Source organism: Quercus lobata, chromosome 6 (genome assembly GCF_001633185.2).
Source record: "Quercus lobata isolate SW786 chromosome 6, ValleyOak3.0 Primary Assembly, whole genome shotgun sequence".
NCBI classification, from domain to species: Eukaryota; Viridiplantae; Streptophyta; class Magnoliopsida; order Fagales; family Fagaceae; genus Quercus; species Quercus lobata.
This window is the reverse complement of record NC_044909.1, coordinates 25478402-25492227: the sequence shown is the minus strand read 5'-3', so window position 1 is coordinate 25492227 and position 13826 is coordinate 25478402. Positions and strand designations below refer to the sequence as shown.

General features: G+C 36.0%; 1 protein-coding gene across 4 annotated transcripts; it reads right to left on the bottom strand.

Moving 5' to 3' along the window:
• Positions 1-284: 284 nt before the first annotated feature.
• Positions 285-6768, bottom strand: LOC115950526 (purple acid phosphatase 15-like). 4 transcript variants are annotated; one of them, XM_031067718.1, is made up of 8 exons: positions 6365-6768; positions 5735-5926; positions 4036-4369; positions 3258-3475; positions 2513-2703; positions 1544-1828; positions 933-1050; positions 285-397 (listed from the first exon to the last, which is right to left on the bottom strand). In XM_031067718.1, exons 1-8 carry the CDS (start codon positions 6627-6629, stop codon positions 390-392), a joined length of 1611 nt encoding a protein of 536 aa, XP_030923578.1. In that variant the 5' UTR covers positions 6630-6768; the 3' UTR covers positions 285-389. The 4 variants fall into 4 exon arrangements, with proteins under 4 accessions (XP_030923578.1, XP_030923576.1, XP_030923577.1 ...); XM_031067716.1 differs by having other exon boundaries at positions 919-1050; positions 6365-6713; XM_031067717.1 differs by lacking the exon at positions 285-397 and adding an exon at positions 404-572 and having other exon boundaries at positions 919-1050.
• Positions 6769-13826: the final 7058 nt, after the last annotated feature.

The following is a 13826-nucleotide window of genomic DNA, read 5'->3' as shown; positions in this document are numbered from 1 at the left end:
CCATTTAATTCATAAACTTATCTTTTATGCATTACTTTAAATTACAAAAACTTGAATTTAAAAAAATTGATTAATGACATGGCTATTAATCTTTGATCACTTTGAAATTTTGCAAACATTGAAAATATACAAAGATAATGTAATCTAATGATAAATTTGTCAAAATTTAAATCCGATTAAAAAATTTTGAGCGGTATAACATTGTTTAGAGTTAGACTAGATATAACTTGAATCTCTCTCTCTCTCTCTCTCTGTCTCTATATATATATATAAAAGAAAAAAAATTGTTGCAAAGGACCCTTGATGCTCCACGCAATGCTTCATAGTCCATAGTAATCTTCTTGCTTCGAATTTCTTTGTGCCTTTTTGGGTTAATGTTCGCTCAACACTTAGAAACCTTCGAAGAAAAGAAAATAAATACATTCAGGCCGAATTCTTTTATGTTGTACAATTTGAAAGCAAAAAATGACAAAAGACTATAGTAGAGCTTTGAGCGTCTTCTAAAAGGTTTGTCATCTAATAGGTCAAATAGAAAATATAGTACAGCTTTGAGCGTCTTCTAAGTAGATTTCCTGTGAGATGACAAAAAATGTGAGAAGATTATTTGTCTTAAAAAAATAACAATATTTGGGTTGTGTTTTCACAACCATTCACAAATATTGGTATTAAGATTACTTAAACATTTTAAAGTAATATATTTACAAAATGTCTCAGTTTGCTCAAGTAATTTCTGCAACATCTTGTTAGATAGGAACTTATTATAAAACCCTATGAGGCCATCTTTTTGTGTCTCATTGGAGTTCTAGTGGCTTTTTGGTTCGAACTTATAGATGTTCAATTTGTATCATTTCATAAAATTCATTATCGAGGTTAAAAATAATGCCATTTTCAATTGATGTGCTCCATATGCCTTTTTACCTAAATTCAAGTACCTCCCGAATCAACTGGGCACCTATCAGGCTGCCTTACAATGTATATCTCATCTCCAGCAAGGTTGTACATGTCCTTATTACGGTGCCAAGTCCACAAAGCATGAGTCTCATTTTGTACCTGCAAGCCACATAGAAATACCATTAGGTTCGACTCCTTTTGAAGAAGGGCTAAATTCCACCAATCAATGCCTTGGTATTTTATATGGTTTCACTATTACAACTAAATTCTTCTTTCCAAGACCTTTGAGAATTTACAAATTAGTATGGGTTTTTGCATTTGTCTTTTATGTTGTGATAGATTAAGACTAATTTTTGGGGTAGAATAGGCATTGTAAGAATTTTTTTTTTTTTTCCTTGCAAAATGTGTTGTTGACTCGCTGAAATTCATATGTATCTAAATAGTGTTCCTAAAAAAGCTTGTAACATGTTCCCTGCAAAATTTAAAATTACTTGTTAATTTTTAATGATTTTATTGTTTTGTTGACTTCTAAGATCCATTGCAGTATTAAAAGGAAGGCTTTTGGTGAATCATTTGTGTTGAAATCTAACTGTAGAAGATTACATCTGGAATTATTGTAGATGTGTGTTTGTCGAAGAGTGAGTGAGAGTACCTCTAGAATCCCATGACCAAAGCTACTTTCTCTGTATGCACTATAATCTGGCTGCTGGTCCCAACAGAACTTACCTTCTGCAGGGCCTGACGTGAAATTGAATGCACAGAACCCACCCATATATTTATCTGGTGTTGTAGATGGTTCTGGGCAGTTCCCAGCTTCATCAGCATGTGCAATTGCCATCTTCTCCCGATTACCTCCATCACCGACTACAATATGAATGGGGCCACAGGGATCCAGAGTGTAGTTATATACTCGGTTTGACCTCTCATAGGCATGAACCTGTTGATGGTTTTCCAAATGAACAACACCACTTATGCACACCATTTACTATAAGCATACAAATGAATGCATCACTTTTCTGCAAACAGCTTAGATATTCAAGCATCATATAGGAAGCAGAAATACACAAAAGAGCACCATTTAGGAATCTGCATTTAAACTATTCATTTGACAACAATAAAAATTTTCTGGTAATTGAACCACATTCCTATTCCATCTTGCATTTTCATTTTTTCAAGTTTGTGTCATCTAGCAATGACATTGATCTTAGATAATGACCATGTGGCAATTATATTAAATAGGAAGTTCTTTATAGTCTTGGAAATTCTTACTTCAACTCTAGGAAAAACATTCCCTTATAGGTACTTTTGTTATGTTTACCTTGGACTTATTAGATTTAAGACATCATTATTTTGAACATTTAAATATCACATCTATGCATATATTTGGACACTAATGGTTTAAGGATTCATCTTAGACTTGATCCAGCGTTTTTTTCCTTCACAAATGCAAAGAAGACAGAAGTACATTTCTAATCTCTAAGTATTTGGAAACAGATTAGATTTTTACATGTTTAGTATGTCATACCAACATTAATCTCTGTGGCACCAAAACAAATTATCTTATTGTAAGGAGAAGAAGAGAAAAAAGACAAGTGAGGAGATATAGGGAAAATACACTTACATGTCCATTGAATACAATGTCCACACCATACTTGTACAGTATGTCTTCCATCTCTACCCTCATACACTCTGCTTCTCTGTAATGTGCCATGTAGGTGCTATACCAAGGTGGATGCCACGCAGCTACCAACCATGGAGTAACTTCTCTGTCAACAGAAGCCAGGTCTCTCTCCAACCACTTGTATTGATCCTCTGCAATGCAAAAATTGGGAGAACACACCATGTAATTTCTAACAATAGAATACGCTCTCTCTCATTAAGGAACCCCACACCGGTTGGGTTTTTGCTTTGTTATGGGTATATGTCCTTGTTAGGCATCTCCACTTACTAGTTTAAGCTTTTGGGTTGAATGGTTTTAACATGGTATTAGAGCTTGGTTGGTCATTTGCCTGTTTGTCTTGGTTTCAGTTTTTGTTCAGCTTAGATGTGGGAGAGGATGAGGGTGTCAAGGAATCCAACATTGATTGGGTTAGCGCTTGGGTTATGGCCTAAGGGTTTATATACTTCTTAGGTCTTTCCACTCATTAGCTTAAACTTTTGGATTGGATACTCTAAAATCTCTAACATAGGAAATAACAACATCAAGCTTTAAAGTTACTGGTTACATAACCAAATGCATAAAATTGGCCACGTACATAATATATGAGAAGGTAAAGCAATGGAAAAGAGGCCTTTTTTTTTTTTTAATGACCATGGGAAATTGCTAGCGATAAAAAATGAAAATATGAAAGAGAACTTTAGTTCACCTGGTTTGTTATAAGATATGTAGGCACCAAGCATGATAAAATGTATCCCACCTGCATTAAAAGAATAGTAGAATGTGGATGATGATCCACTCTCTTCAGATGGGAATGCAAACCTAGAACTGTAAGCAACAAAAGTCTGATTTTCAGCCTGTTGTTCAATTTCATGGTTCCCTTCTACCACCATTATTGGAACTTTAGACACAAGAGGCTGCATGTACCTAACATTAAACATCCCATGATAATTCTATGAGCTAAAATGCTTACTGAAAATTCAAACAATAACAAAATTGCCAGTCTTTTTTTTTTTTTGGTCCAACAAAATATAAGGTTTTGAGAGAGAGCAGTTTCCAATAAATTGAACTTTTATTCTTTCTAAACTTAAAATTTTATTGGCTATTTTATTTGTTTTGGGAACCAATAAAATTTATCAGAAAAAGAATACAGAGAATACTTTCTAAAGCAAATTAGCACGACATGTAATCTGAGGTCATCATGCATCAATCAACCATCTGAAATTAAGCTATAGAACATCCCTCCATACCATAAACCATATTCTAGAAAATCTAAAAGTCCCTAATCTTTACTTTTGTTACTACTAGAATTTAAAAGTGCATTTTTTATTCAACTTGCGTAATAGGGCTGAACGAGCCATATGTTTGACAACCAGACCAGTACCTTTATAAAAAATATCCAAGTGCCTGCCATTTGATAGCCCTAAATGGTAGGAAAAAAGATTTATTGGATAATTTTCAGTGAAAAAAAAAAGTTAGAAATTCACCTTCCCCAGTAATCCCAACGTGGCTGATAAGTTTCATGAATGGGAGTTTGTGAAAATGAACAAGAGTAGCAATCAGACCCAGTTCCATTTGTGAGATACAAGTTAGCATAACTAACATCACCAACCAGTAGAACAAGATCAGGATGGTTACTGATCATGTGGTCCACAGTTGATGTGGTATTGAATGTGAGACCAAGGTCCCCCACCACTGCTACTCTGCTAGGGTAACTATGGGGTCCAGAAACAGGCATTGTCCTGAAATAATTTATATCACTCATTGCTGATATTGATGGATCTCCACATTGATACTGATATAGTGTGTCGGGCATCAGCCCTGCAGAAAGACGTAATAGAGTTGTGAAACTAATAAATAAATTCACATGTTGGGAAGTTCAGATACACACAAGGTCACAAAGATGCATAGGCACACAGATTCACAAAAACAAAAAGGCAGGAAACAGATGGGGGGGGGGGGGGTTATCAATTTATGACTTTCAATTATAGATGAAATGGCTCTGTGTAGAGAGAATTATACATGTCAATTGTCATGCTGGGTTTGCAAATACTTCATATTTGACCCAGATATTATTGAAAAAGTATAGGTAAAAAGCTGTTCTAAGCTCACGTGTATAAATATTCATTTGCTATACATGCAACCAAATCTTGAAACATACATTGAAGACCATTCAATGCCTTGTGAAAACACAAGACCTTATGTGGTGAACCAAAAGAAAAAAGAAGTTCTAAATAGAATTACATAATTGCACCATTCAATCTGTCAAATTAATGGCTCCATAGGGAAATCCATTAGAAGAGAAATTTGAACACTGCAGCTGCTTCTTACATCCATATCCTTTGTATGGATAATAATCTTGAACTGTTCTTACTTACAGCTACAGACATTTACAACCATCATTGGAAATATACAAATACTTTTTAAGTTGTGATGATAACAGAATGCAAATGCCCAACAATGGAAGGTGCTAATAGAAGCTTTTATTTTTGGAATAACTTCTTGTCTCTGGTGAAGAACATCCTGTCCCCGAGAAGATTTAGGTGAACTGGTTTTTTGAGGAAACATGAGACAAAAAAGAATTAAAACAAATCAAGGATCCAGTTAATTACTGAGGGGATATATTCATGAGTAAAGATAACTGAAGTGAGCTTGCAATACAGAATTTGGAGAGTATACTCTCGACCTGACTGCAGAATAGTTGGATGACTCAGAAGAATGACTGGTCTAACATTGAAAAAGTGCTACTGAAGAGCAACTTTGTAAATAACAAAGTGTTTACATGGTCAAATGACCTGAGGGTACAGTTAAAGAACTTCAAATTTTCCATTTTCAATCATGATCAACAGCTGCTACATCACAATTCTTTGGGAGCACTTTGAGACGGTTTAGACCTTCACCTCAATTGATTGGCAACTTAGGGCTAATGAAGTAAAAGAACCATCCCATAGGACAGTCTTATGAATGATTGAAATGGCTATAATCAATTCAACCATTACCCTCTGTGCAACTCATATTATGTAAATAACAAAACCATACAGTATCCAATAATATGTAATATTGAGCAGAGGAAGCATTCATTTTGTCTGGAAGACAATCACCTTATTAGCATATTGATAGAATCAGTCATTTGAGATGAATATATTAATCTAGAGAAATATGCATTAATTACACTACTAATTATACCTGTGAGGCGAACATGGTGGATAATTCCAGAAGTGTAGTTCTGAAGGCCTTCAAAAGGATAAAGTTGATTATAAACAAGCGAATAACCCGTTGCTTCATCAGTTATTGGCAATCCATACACTCCATATTGAACAACACTTGCTACAGTTTTAGGATCTAATGATGTTATGTTGTACCCGATATGGAATTCACCTGAAAAATTCAATCCAACTATATTCTGTGATTGACTAAAGGAAAGTAAATCCTGTACCCAATGTATTCAAAAATTTTAAAGATAAAGATTAGGTGATTGTATCCCTTTCCAAAATTCAAAGTTTCAACCATTATAAAAACAACTACTAAAACAAAAACAAAAACAAAAAAGTAACGTTGTACTTGTATAATTACAGAATTTTATCTTATACATGATAGCTGAAGTAACATTGGAACCATAAATTTAAGGAATGCTAAGCTCTTTTTGACTTTGAAAACACAAAAATGACAAAACCCAATTGTCACATTTCACAAAAACGGATATTAAGTTCACATTTTAATCATTATCAAATCTCATAAAAATCTCAGATTAATAAAAGAAAGAAATGAGAAGCTAAGAAAGTAAAAGTAGTAAACAGTTTATAGTGTGAAAGAGACCTGTGATCCAAGAAATCCACACAGAGTCATAGGTTGCAGAGAGAGACAATGAAATTTGCTCAGGTTCGAAACCTTCAACAACTCTTTGCACAACCGGATCAGTGTCTGACAAGTCCACCGCTTTCCCACGAGAAGAGTTATCAAGAGGGACCGTGACAGGCTTAAAAGGTCCATCAAGTGTAGATAGAACACCCTCACCACCATGAAAGAAGCTTAGTGAAAGCACCAAAACAAGTTCAATTACAGACATTGAGGCAAAACCCATTTGTAGCTTCTATCTGAATGGATTAGCAACAACCCAGAACCGGTTGTTTTTTAAGGATGCTGTTTGGAACTAACAGAGAGAGAGCACAATACTATAGCCATGGAGAGGACAATAAGTGAATAACACTGAACTAGCAAAAAAAAATCAGTGTTTTTATTTTATATATATAATTTTTATTTTGATAATCTAATTTATAAGGAGGTAATGTGCAAAACAGCAATGCAAAAGAATTGTATATAGTTAGTTAGGTAACGTTTGAAACAATAAAGGAAAGTAGCATCTCGAGTTTTAGAAACTCGAGATCTATTTTAGAAAAAGCCCACATAGATCTCGAGTCTTTAAGACTTGAGTTTCATGTGAAAAAAATTTCACATATAGTGGCGTTTTTAAGCCTTTCAGTGACGTTTTAAATCCCTATAGCGACGTTTTCCTGGAAAAAAAAAATTTTAAGTACAGATTTATGGAGTCCTATAGTGGCGTTTTTAAGCCCTATAGTGACGTTTTATAGACCTATAGCGGCGTTTTTATTCAATTTATGGATATCGAGTCTTTAAAACTCGATTTTCAGCTTAATTTTTTTCTAAACCACTTACAAATCGAGACTTAAAAACTCGATTTTTATCTTGGAACTTGAGTTTTAGACACTCGAGATGCTAGTTTTCAACATTGTTTTAAAACGTAACAATTAACTAAATTTTTTAATATTTATTGTTATTTAGAAAAAAAATTCAATTTATAAGTAGGTAAAAAATTTGAAAATTAACAGTGTAGTGATCCTATTTTTTAGGTAATGTTTTAGTAGAGTTAGAATTGCATTTTTACAGGATTATCTTTTAATTTTGTCTCTACTTAAACATAGGGGTGTGGAGGCATTTTTGAAATAAAAAATGAGGAATCCAAACACAGAAAGCCCCTTAAATAATAGTATAAAAAAACCAAGTATACATATTTAATTATGTTTAAAAAAAACATATTTAATTTTATATATCTATATCAAACGACGGTGGCTGGCCAGCAGCCCCGCTGAGCACAATGAACCTTTTATTCTGGAACGTGCATGGGCTTGGGAACCGACGCACCGTTCATGAGCTCGAGAGTTTCATCCGGGCACAAGATCCCACCACCCTCTTCCTGGCCAAGACGTGGGCGGGTGAGGCTAGGTTGATTAGTTTGTGCACAAAGTTGGGGTTTGATCAGTACCGGTTACTCCGCAAGTCAATAGATTGGGATGCTTGGCTCTGTTTTGGAATAATTCGCTAAGAATTGAAGTAATATCCTCGTCGCTAAATCAACCTTGATGCTGTTGTTGGGGATTCGCCGGAAGATAAATGGCGTCTCACTAGCATATATGGCTTTGCTGATCTGGCCAAAAAATGTGACATGGGCTCTGCTCCGACAACTACATGCAAGTTTCTCGATGTCGTGGTTATGTGCTAGGGATTTCAACGAAATCCTCTAGTCCCATGAGAAGTGTGGTCTGGGTCCGAGAAGTGAAACTCCAATGAAAGCTTTCCGTGATGTATTGGATGAGGCCAAGTTAAAGGATTTGGAATATGTAGGGAAGAAATTTACTTGGAAATACCGTCGTCAAGGTGGCTTTGTGCTTGAACGACTTGACCGAGCAGTAGCTAACAATCAGTGGCTTTCTCAAACCTGGGCACCAAAGTTCAACATCTCCACTCCAACTCTTCAAATCATCATGCCATTATTGTGAAACTTGAAGGTATCAGTCCTAAACCAAAACGAACTTTTAAATTCGAACAAATGTGGCTACAAGATAAAGGGTGTAGCGACAGAGTCACTAATGCTTGGGGCCCATCTATAATGGGAGCTACAATGCCTGAGGTAGCAGGAAAATTACAAACATGTGGAGAAAAGCTTACTGAGTGGAGTAAGAATTCTTTTGGGAGCATTAGGAAGGTGCTTAAGGAAAAGAGGAAGCTCCTATCCAGAGCAGAACTGGATGCAGTAAGGGGGGTGATCAAATGCTGGTAAAATCTCTTCAAAAGGAAATAAATGACCTTCTCGATAAGGAAAGTCAGATGTTGCAACAGAGTTCACGGGCGCTTTTCTTGAAATGTGGAGACAAGAATACCATTTACTTCCATAGCAAGGCCTCCCAAAGATTTCGAAGAAATCGGATTCTCCGATTGAAGAATAATCAAAATGTTTGGTGTACAGAGGAGAGCCAGATTAAAAACATTGCCTTTAAGTATTACCAATCTCTATTCTTATCCTCCTTCCCATCAGATTTTACTGAAGTCCTTGACAAGGTCCAACCTTCAATAACTGAAGCTATGAATTCAATGCTGCTCAGGCAATTCAGCAAGGAGGAAGTGGAAATAGCCATGAAACAGATGGAGCCCATTACAGCCCCAGGCCCTAACGGTATGCCTCCGCTCTTTTATCAATCTTTTTGCAGTACTGTTGGTAAGGATGTCTGCTTTGCTGTTCTAGACTATTTGCATAATTGTAAGATTCCTAAAGAAATAAACCTTACTCATATTGCTTTAATTCCAAAAGTTAAATCTCTGGAAAGAATTACTGAATTTCGACCTATAAGTTTATGTAGTGTGATTTATAAATTGGTGTCTAAGGTGTTAGCAAACAAGCTCAAGGGTATCCTCCCTTTAGTAGTGTCAGAGAACCAAAGTGCTTTTCAAGCAGGTAGAGTGATCACAGACAACATATTAATGGCCTTTGAAACATTGCACTATATGAAGCACCATCAAAAGGGCAAGGCGGGCTACATGGCCTTGAAGCTAGATATGAGCAAGGCATATGACCATGTTGAATGGAAGTATTTGGAGCTAATGATGAAGAGGATGGGTTTTGCAGATAGATGGGTGGTCTTAATGATGGAATGTATCTCATCAGTTAGCTACTCGATCCTTATTAATGGCGAACCCTCACCAGTCATTCACCTAACTAGAGGCATCAGGTAAAAGGATCCACTCTCCCCTTTTCTGCACGAAAGGTCTTCATAGCCTACTACAACACTCTATGGTTTCTAGCCAAATCAGAGGCGTCTCCATATGCAAGAAAGGTCCTCGGCTGACCCACCTCTTCTCTGCCGACAACAGTTTGCTTTTCTGCAGATCCTCAATTACGGAATGCCACAGGATTCAAGATCTTTTAAGCAGATATGAAAGAGCTTCAAGCCAGCAGTTAAACAGGTCAAAAACCTCTCTCTTTTTCAGCAAATCAGCTCCAACAAAAGCCATTGAGCAAATCACAAGCTACCTTGGGATTCAAGAGGTCAAACAATACGAAAAATACCTTGGTCTACCTACTCTAATGGGAAGGAACAAAAAGGCAAGTCTCATGTTTATCAAAGAGAGGGTTTGGGCCAAGTTACAAGGTTGGAAAGAAAAACTTCTTTCCTAAGCCGGGCGAGAAATGTTGCTAAAGGCGGTGGTGCATGCTATTCCAACCTTTGCCATGAACTGCTTCAAACTTCCCATCACATTATGCAATGACATAGTGCAGCTAATTCAAAAATTCTGGTGGGGCCATCGCAGGGACCAAAGGAAAATACATTGGACAAAGTGGAGTTCATTATGCCTTCCAAAAGACCTAGGTGGTATGGGATTCAAGGAACTGCAAAAATTTAATGATGTAATGTTGGCAAAGCAAGTATGGAGGTTATTAGAAAATAAGACCTCTCTCTTCCACAGGTTTTTCAAAGAAAAATTTTTTCCAAGTGGTAATATTTTTGAACCGAAGGAAGGTAATGGCTTCTTTGCTTGGAAGAGTATTCTTAAAGGTAGAGAGGTCATAAAAAAGGGGGCCCAATGGAGAGTGGGAAATGGCAAGAACATCCTCATATACCAAGACAGATGGCTACCTGACCCTTAATACACCAAAATTCAATCCCCCCCAACTTTCGTTGGTTGTGATGCACAGGTATCAATGCTAATTGACAAGGAGAGGAGTCGCTGGATTGAAGATGCAATTGATAATAATTTCATGCCTCATGAAGCTAAGCTGATCAAATCAATTCCCATAAACTTTACTGATGCTAAAGACAAGCTGTGTTGGCCGAGCAATATGGATGGGGTATATTCGGTTAAGGCCGGGTATAGACTCCTGGTTGAAAAAGAGCTGAGTTCAAATGTTGGAACATCGAATGTGTCTCATTCTAAGAACACATGGAAGGGTCTATGGAAACTGAGGATTCCCAACAGAACTAAAACACTAATGTGGCGCGCAAATTTGGATGCTTTTCCAACTCAGGTCAACCTTGTGAAGAGGAAAGTTCTCACTAATCCCATTTACGAGGTTTGTGGGATAGAACAGGAATCTACACTGCACGCCCTTTGGTCTTGTCCAAAACTGAATGAGGTATGGGCTGTGCACTTCAATTTGCTGAAGAGTGAAACTAGAGAGTGTTCGACATTCTTGGAAGTGTTTCGAATGTGTATGGAGAAGTCTCATCCCACTGATATGTTCACAAAGTTAGCATCACAGATTTGGTTCAGAAGGAATAAATTGAGATTGGGTGAGGAAGTGGCTGACCTGAAACTGCTTAACTCAATGACTAGAGATGCTCTACAGGAATTTCAGCATGCCAACATCACAGCACCAAAACCTCCTCCTGCCTGAAGCCATACTAAATGGATGCCACCCCCTACAGATTTGGTCAAAGTCAATTTTGACGATGCCGTTTTCCAGGAGAGTGGTGAAGTAGGATTAGGAATCATTATTCGTAACGACCGTGGTCTATTTATGGCTGCATTAACACAAGTTATTCCACTACCCACTTCGGTGGAGATGATGGAAGTGTTAGCAATGCAGAGGGCTCTTATTTTTGCAAAAGAGCTCGATTTTGATCATGTCACCCTGAAAGGTGATTCTAAAATTGCAGTTTGAGCTATGAAGAGTGAAGGTTATTCTGCTACAAGTTTTGGACACATCCTTTCTAACATCAAGGTCCTATCTACTCACTTCAGGCGCTTAGTCTTCCGACATACACGTAGGCAGGGAAACAAAGTCATTCATAGTGTAGCACGATCAGCATGTAATTTTTCTCCTTTTTGTACTTGGATTGAGGAAGTTCCTATAGTCTCTTATGTTAATTATCTTGCAGAAATTATCAATAATACGTAAGCCTCGTCTCCTTTTCTGGGGTAGATTCCCAAAAAAAAAAAGGACAGTTGAGCTACCTGTGTTTGGTAAAACGACAACAAAAAGCTTAAAACGGTAGAGCCTAAAGTGCATAGATAGATTTACGCTTCTATCCTTAAAAGTTAAGGGTGGCAAAATCAACCCAAACTCATTTATCCACCCAAACCCACCCACTTAAATAAGACCCAAACTCACCCAATTATTAATTTGGTTAAATAGTATTAACACAATTAACATTAATGTTTATTGGATTTTAATTAACCGGGTACCCAATTACGATCCAAGTATCATTTTTACAAATAACCCAACTCTAAAATATCCCAAAACCACTAAAAAGACCAAAATACACATTAAACCTAAAAATTTACTAAAATACCTCCAAAACCTAAAAATGACCAAAATACTCAAGAAACCTAAAAAAAAAAAAAAACAAACAAAAAAAAAACAAAAACAAAATACCCCCTAAACCTAAAAATGACCAAAATACCCAAAACCTAAAAAAATACCAAAATACCCCCTAAACTTAAAAAAATGACCAAATACCCCCAAAACCTAAAAATGACCGAAATACCCCTAAAACCTAAAAAAAAAGACCAAAATACCTCCCTAAACCTAAAAAAATGACCAAAATACCACCGAAACCTAAAAATTAACTAAAATACCCCCTAAACCTAAAAATGACCAAAATACCCCCTTGAAACCTAAAAAAAGACCAAAATACCCCCGAAACCTAAAAAATGACCGAAATATCCCCAAAACCTAAAAAATAACCAAAATACCACCGAAACCTAAAAATTGACTAAAATATCCCCCTAAACCTAAAAATGACCAAAATACCCCCTGAAACCTAAAAATAAAAAGACCAAAATACCCCCTAAACCTAAAAACTTATCGAAATACCCCCTAAACCTAAAATTATCAAAATACCCCCGAAACCTAAAAAATGACCGAAATATCCCCAAAACCTAAAAATTGACCAAAATACCCCCTAAACCTAATAAATAACCAAAATACCCTCTGAAACCTAAAAATTACCCAAATATCCCCTAAGCTAAAAAATGGCCGAAATACCCCCTAAACCTAAAAAATTACTAAATTACCCCTTAAACCTAAAAAATTGACCAAAATACCCCTCAACCTAAAAAATTATTGAAATACCCTCGAAACCTAAAAATTAATTGAAATAACCCTAAAACATAAAAATTGACCAAAACATCCCCGAAACCTAAAAATGACCAAAATAACCCCTAAACATAAAAAATGACCAAAATATCCCCAAAACCTAAAAAATGACCAAAATATCCCCAAAACCTAAAAAATGACCAAAATACCCCGAAACCTATAAAATGACAAAAATGCCCCTTAAACCTATAAGCCGATAAAATATGGCATAAACCTAAAAAATGACCAAAATTCCCCCCTAAAACTAAAAAATGACCAAAATACCCTCTAAACCTAAAATAAAATGACTAAAATACCCTTGAAACCTAAAAAATGACCGAAATATCCCCAAAACCTAAAAAATGACTGAAAGACCTCCAAAACCTAGAAAATGACTGAACTAGCCCCAAAATCTAAAAATTAACGAAACACCCCTAAAACCTAAAAAATTAGTGACATTTCCATTGAAACCTACAAAATGGCTAAAATACTATTGGAACCTTAAATTTGACGAAAACACCCTTGAAACATCCAAAATACCCCAAACCTCTATTTTGGTAATTTTAGAGGCTTCAAGTGTATTTTGTTCATCTTATAGGATTAGTGGTATTTAGGTCATTTCAAATATTTTGAGGGGTATTTTGGTCGTTTTAGAAGTTTCAGGGTATTTTGGTACTTTTAGAGGTTTTGGGTTATTTGTGGTCATTTGAGAGGTTTTGGGTGTATTTGGGTCATTTTAAAGGTTTAGGGGTATTTTATTCATTTTATAGGTTTGAGGGTATTTTGATTCTTTTTTTTAGGGGTATTTTGGTAATTTTTTAGGTTTAGGGGATATTTTGGTCATTTTTTTAGGTTTAAGGGGTATTTTGGTCATTTTTTTGGGTTTTGGGGGTATTTCTGTCATTTTTT

Coding starts and splice junctions, on each gene's coding strand:
- LOC115950526 (XM_031067715.1), bottom strand. CDS start 6,629: ATGGGTTTTGCCTCAATGTCTGTAATTGAACTTGTTTTGGTGCTTTCA. Junction 4,370..5,734: donor CCACCATGTTCGCCTCACAG/GTATAATTAGTA, acceptor GTCTTTCTGCAG/GGCTGATGCCCGACACACTA. Junction 1,051..1,543: donor TTGGTCATGGGATTCTAGAG/GTACTCTCACTC, acceptor TGTGGCTTGCAG/GTACAAAATGAGACTCATGC.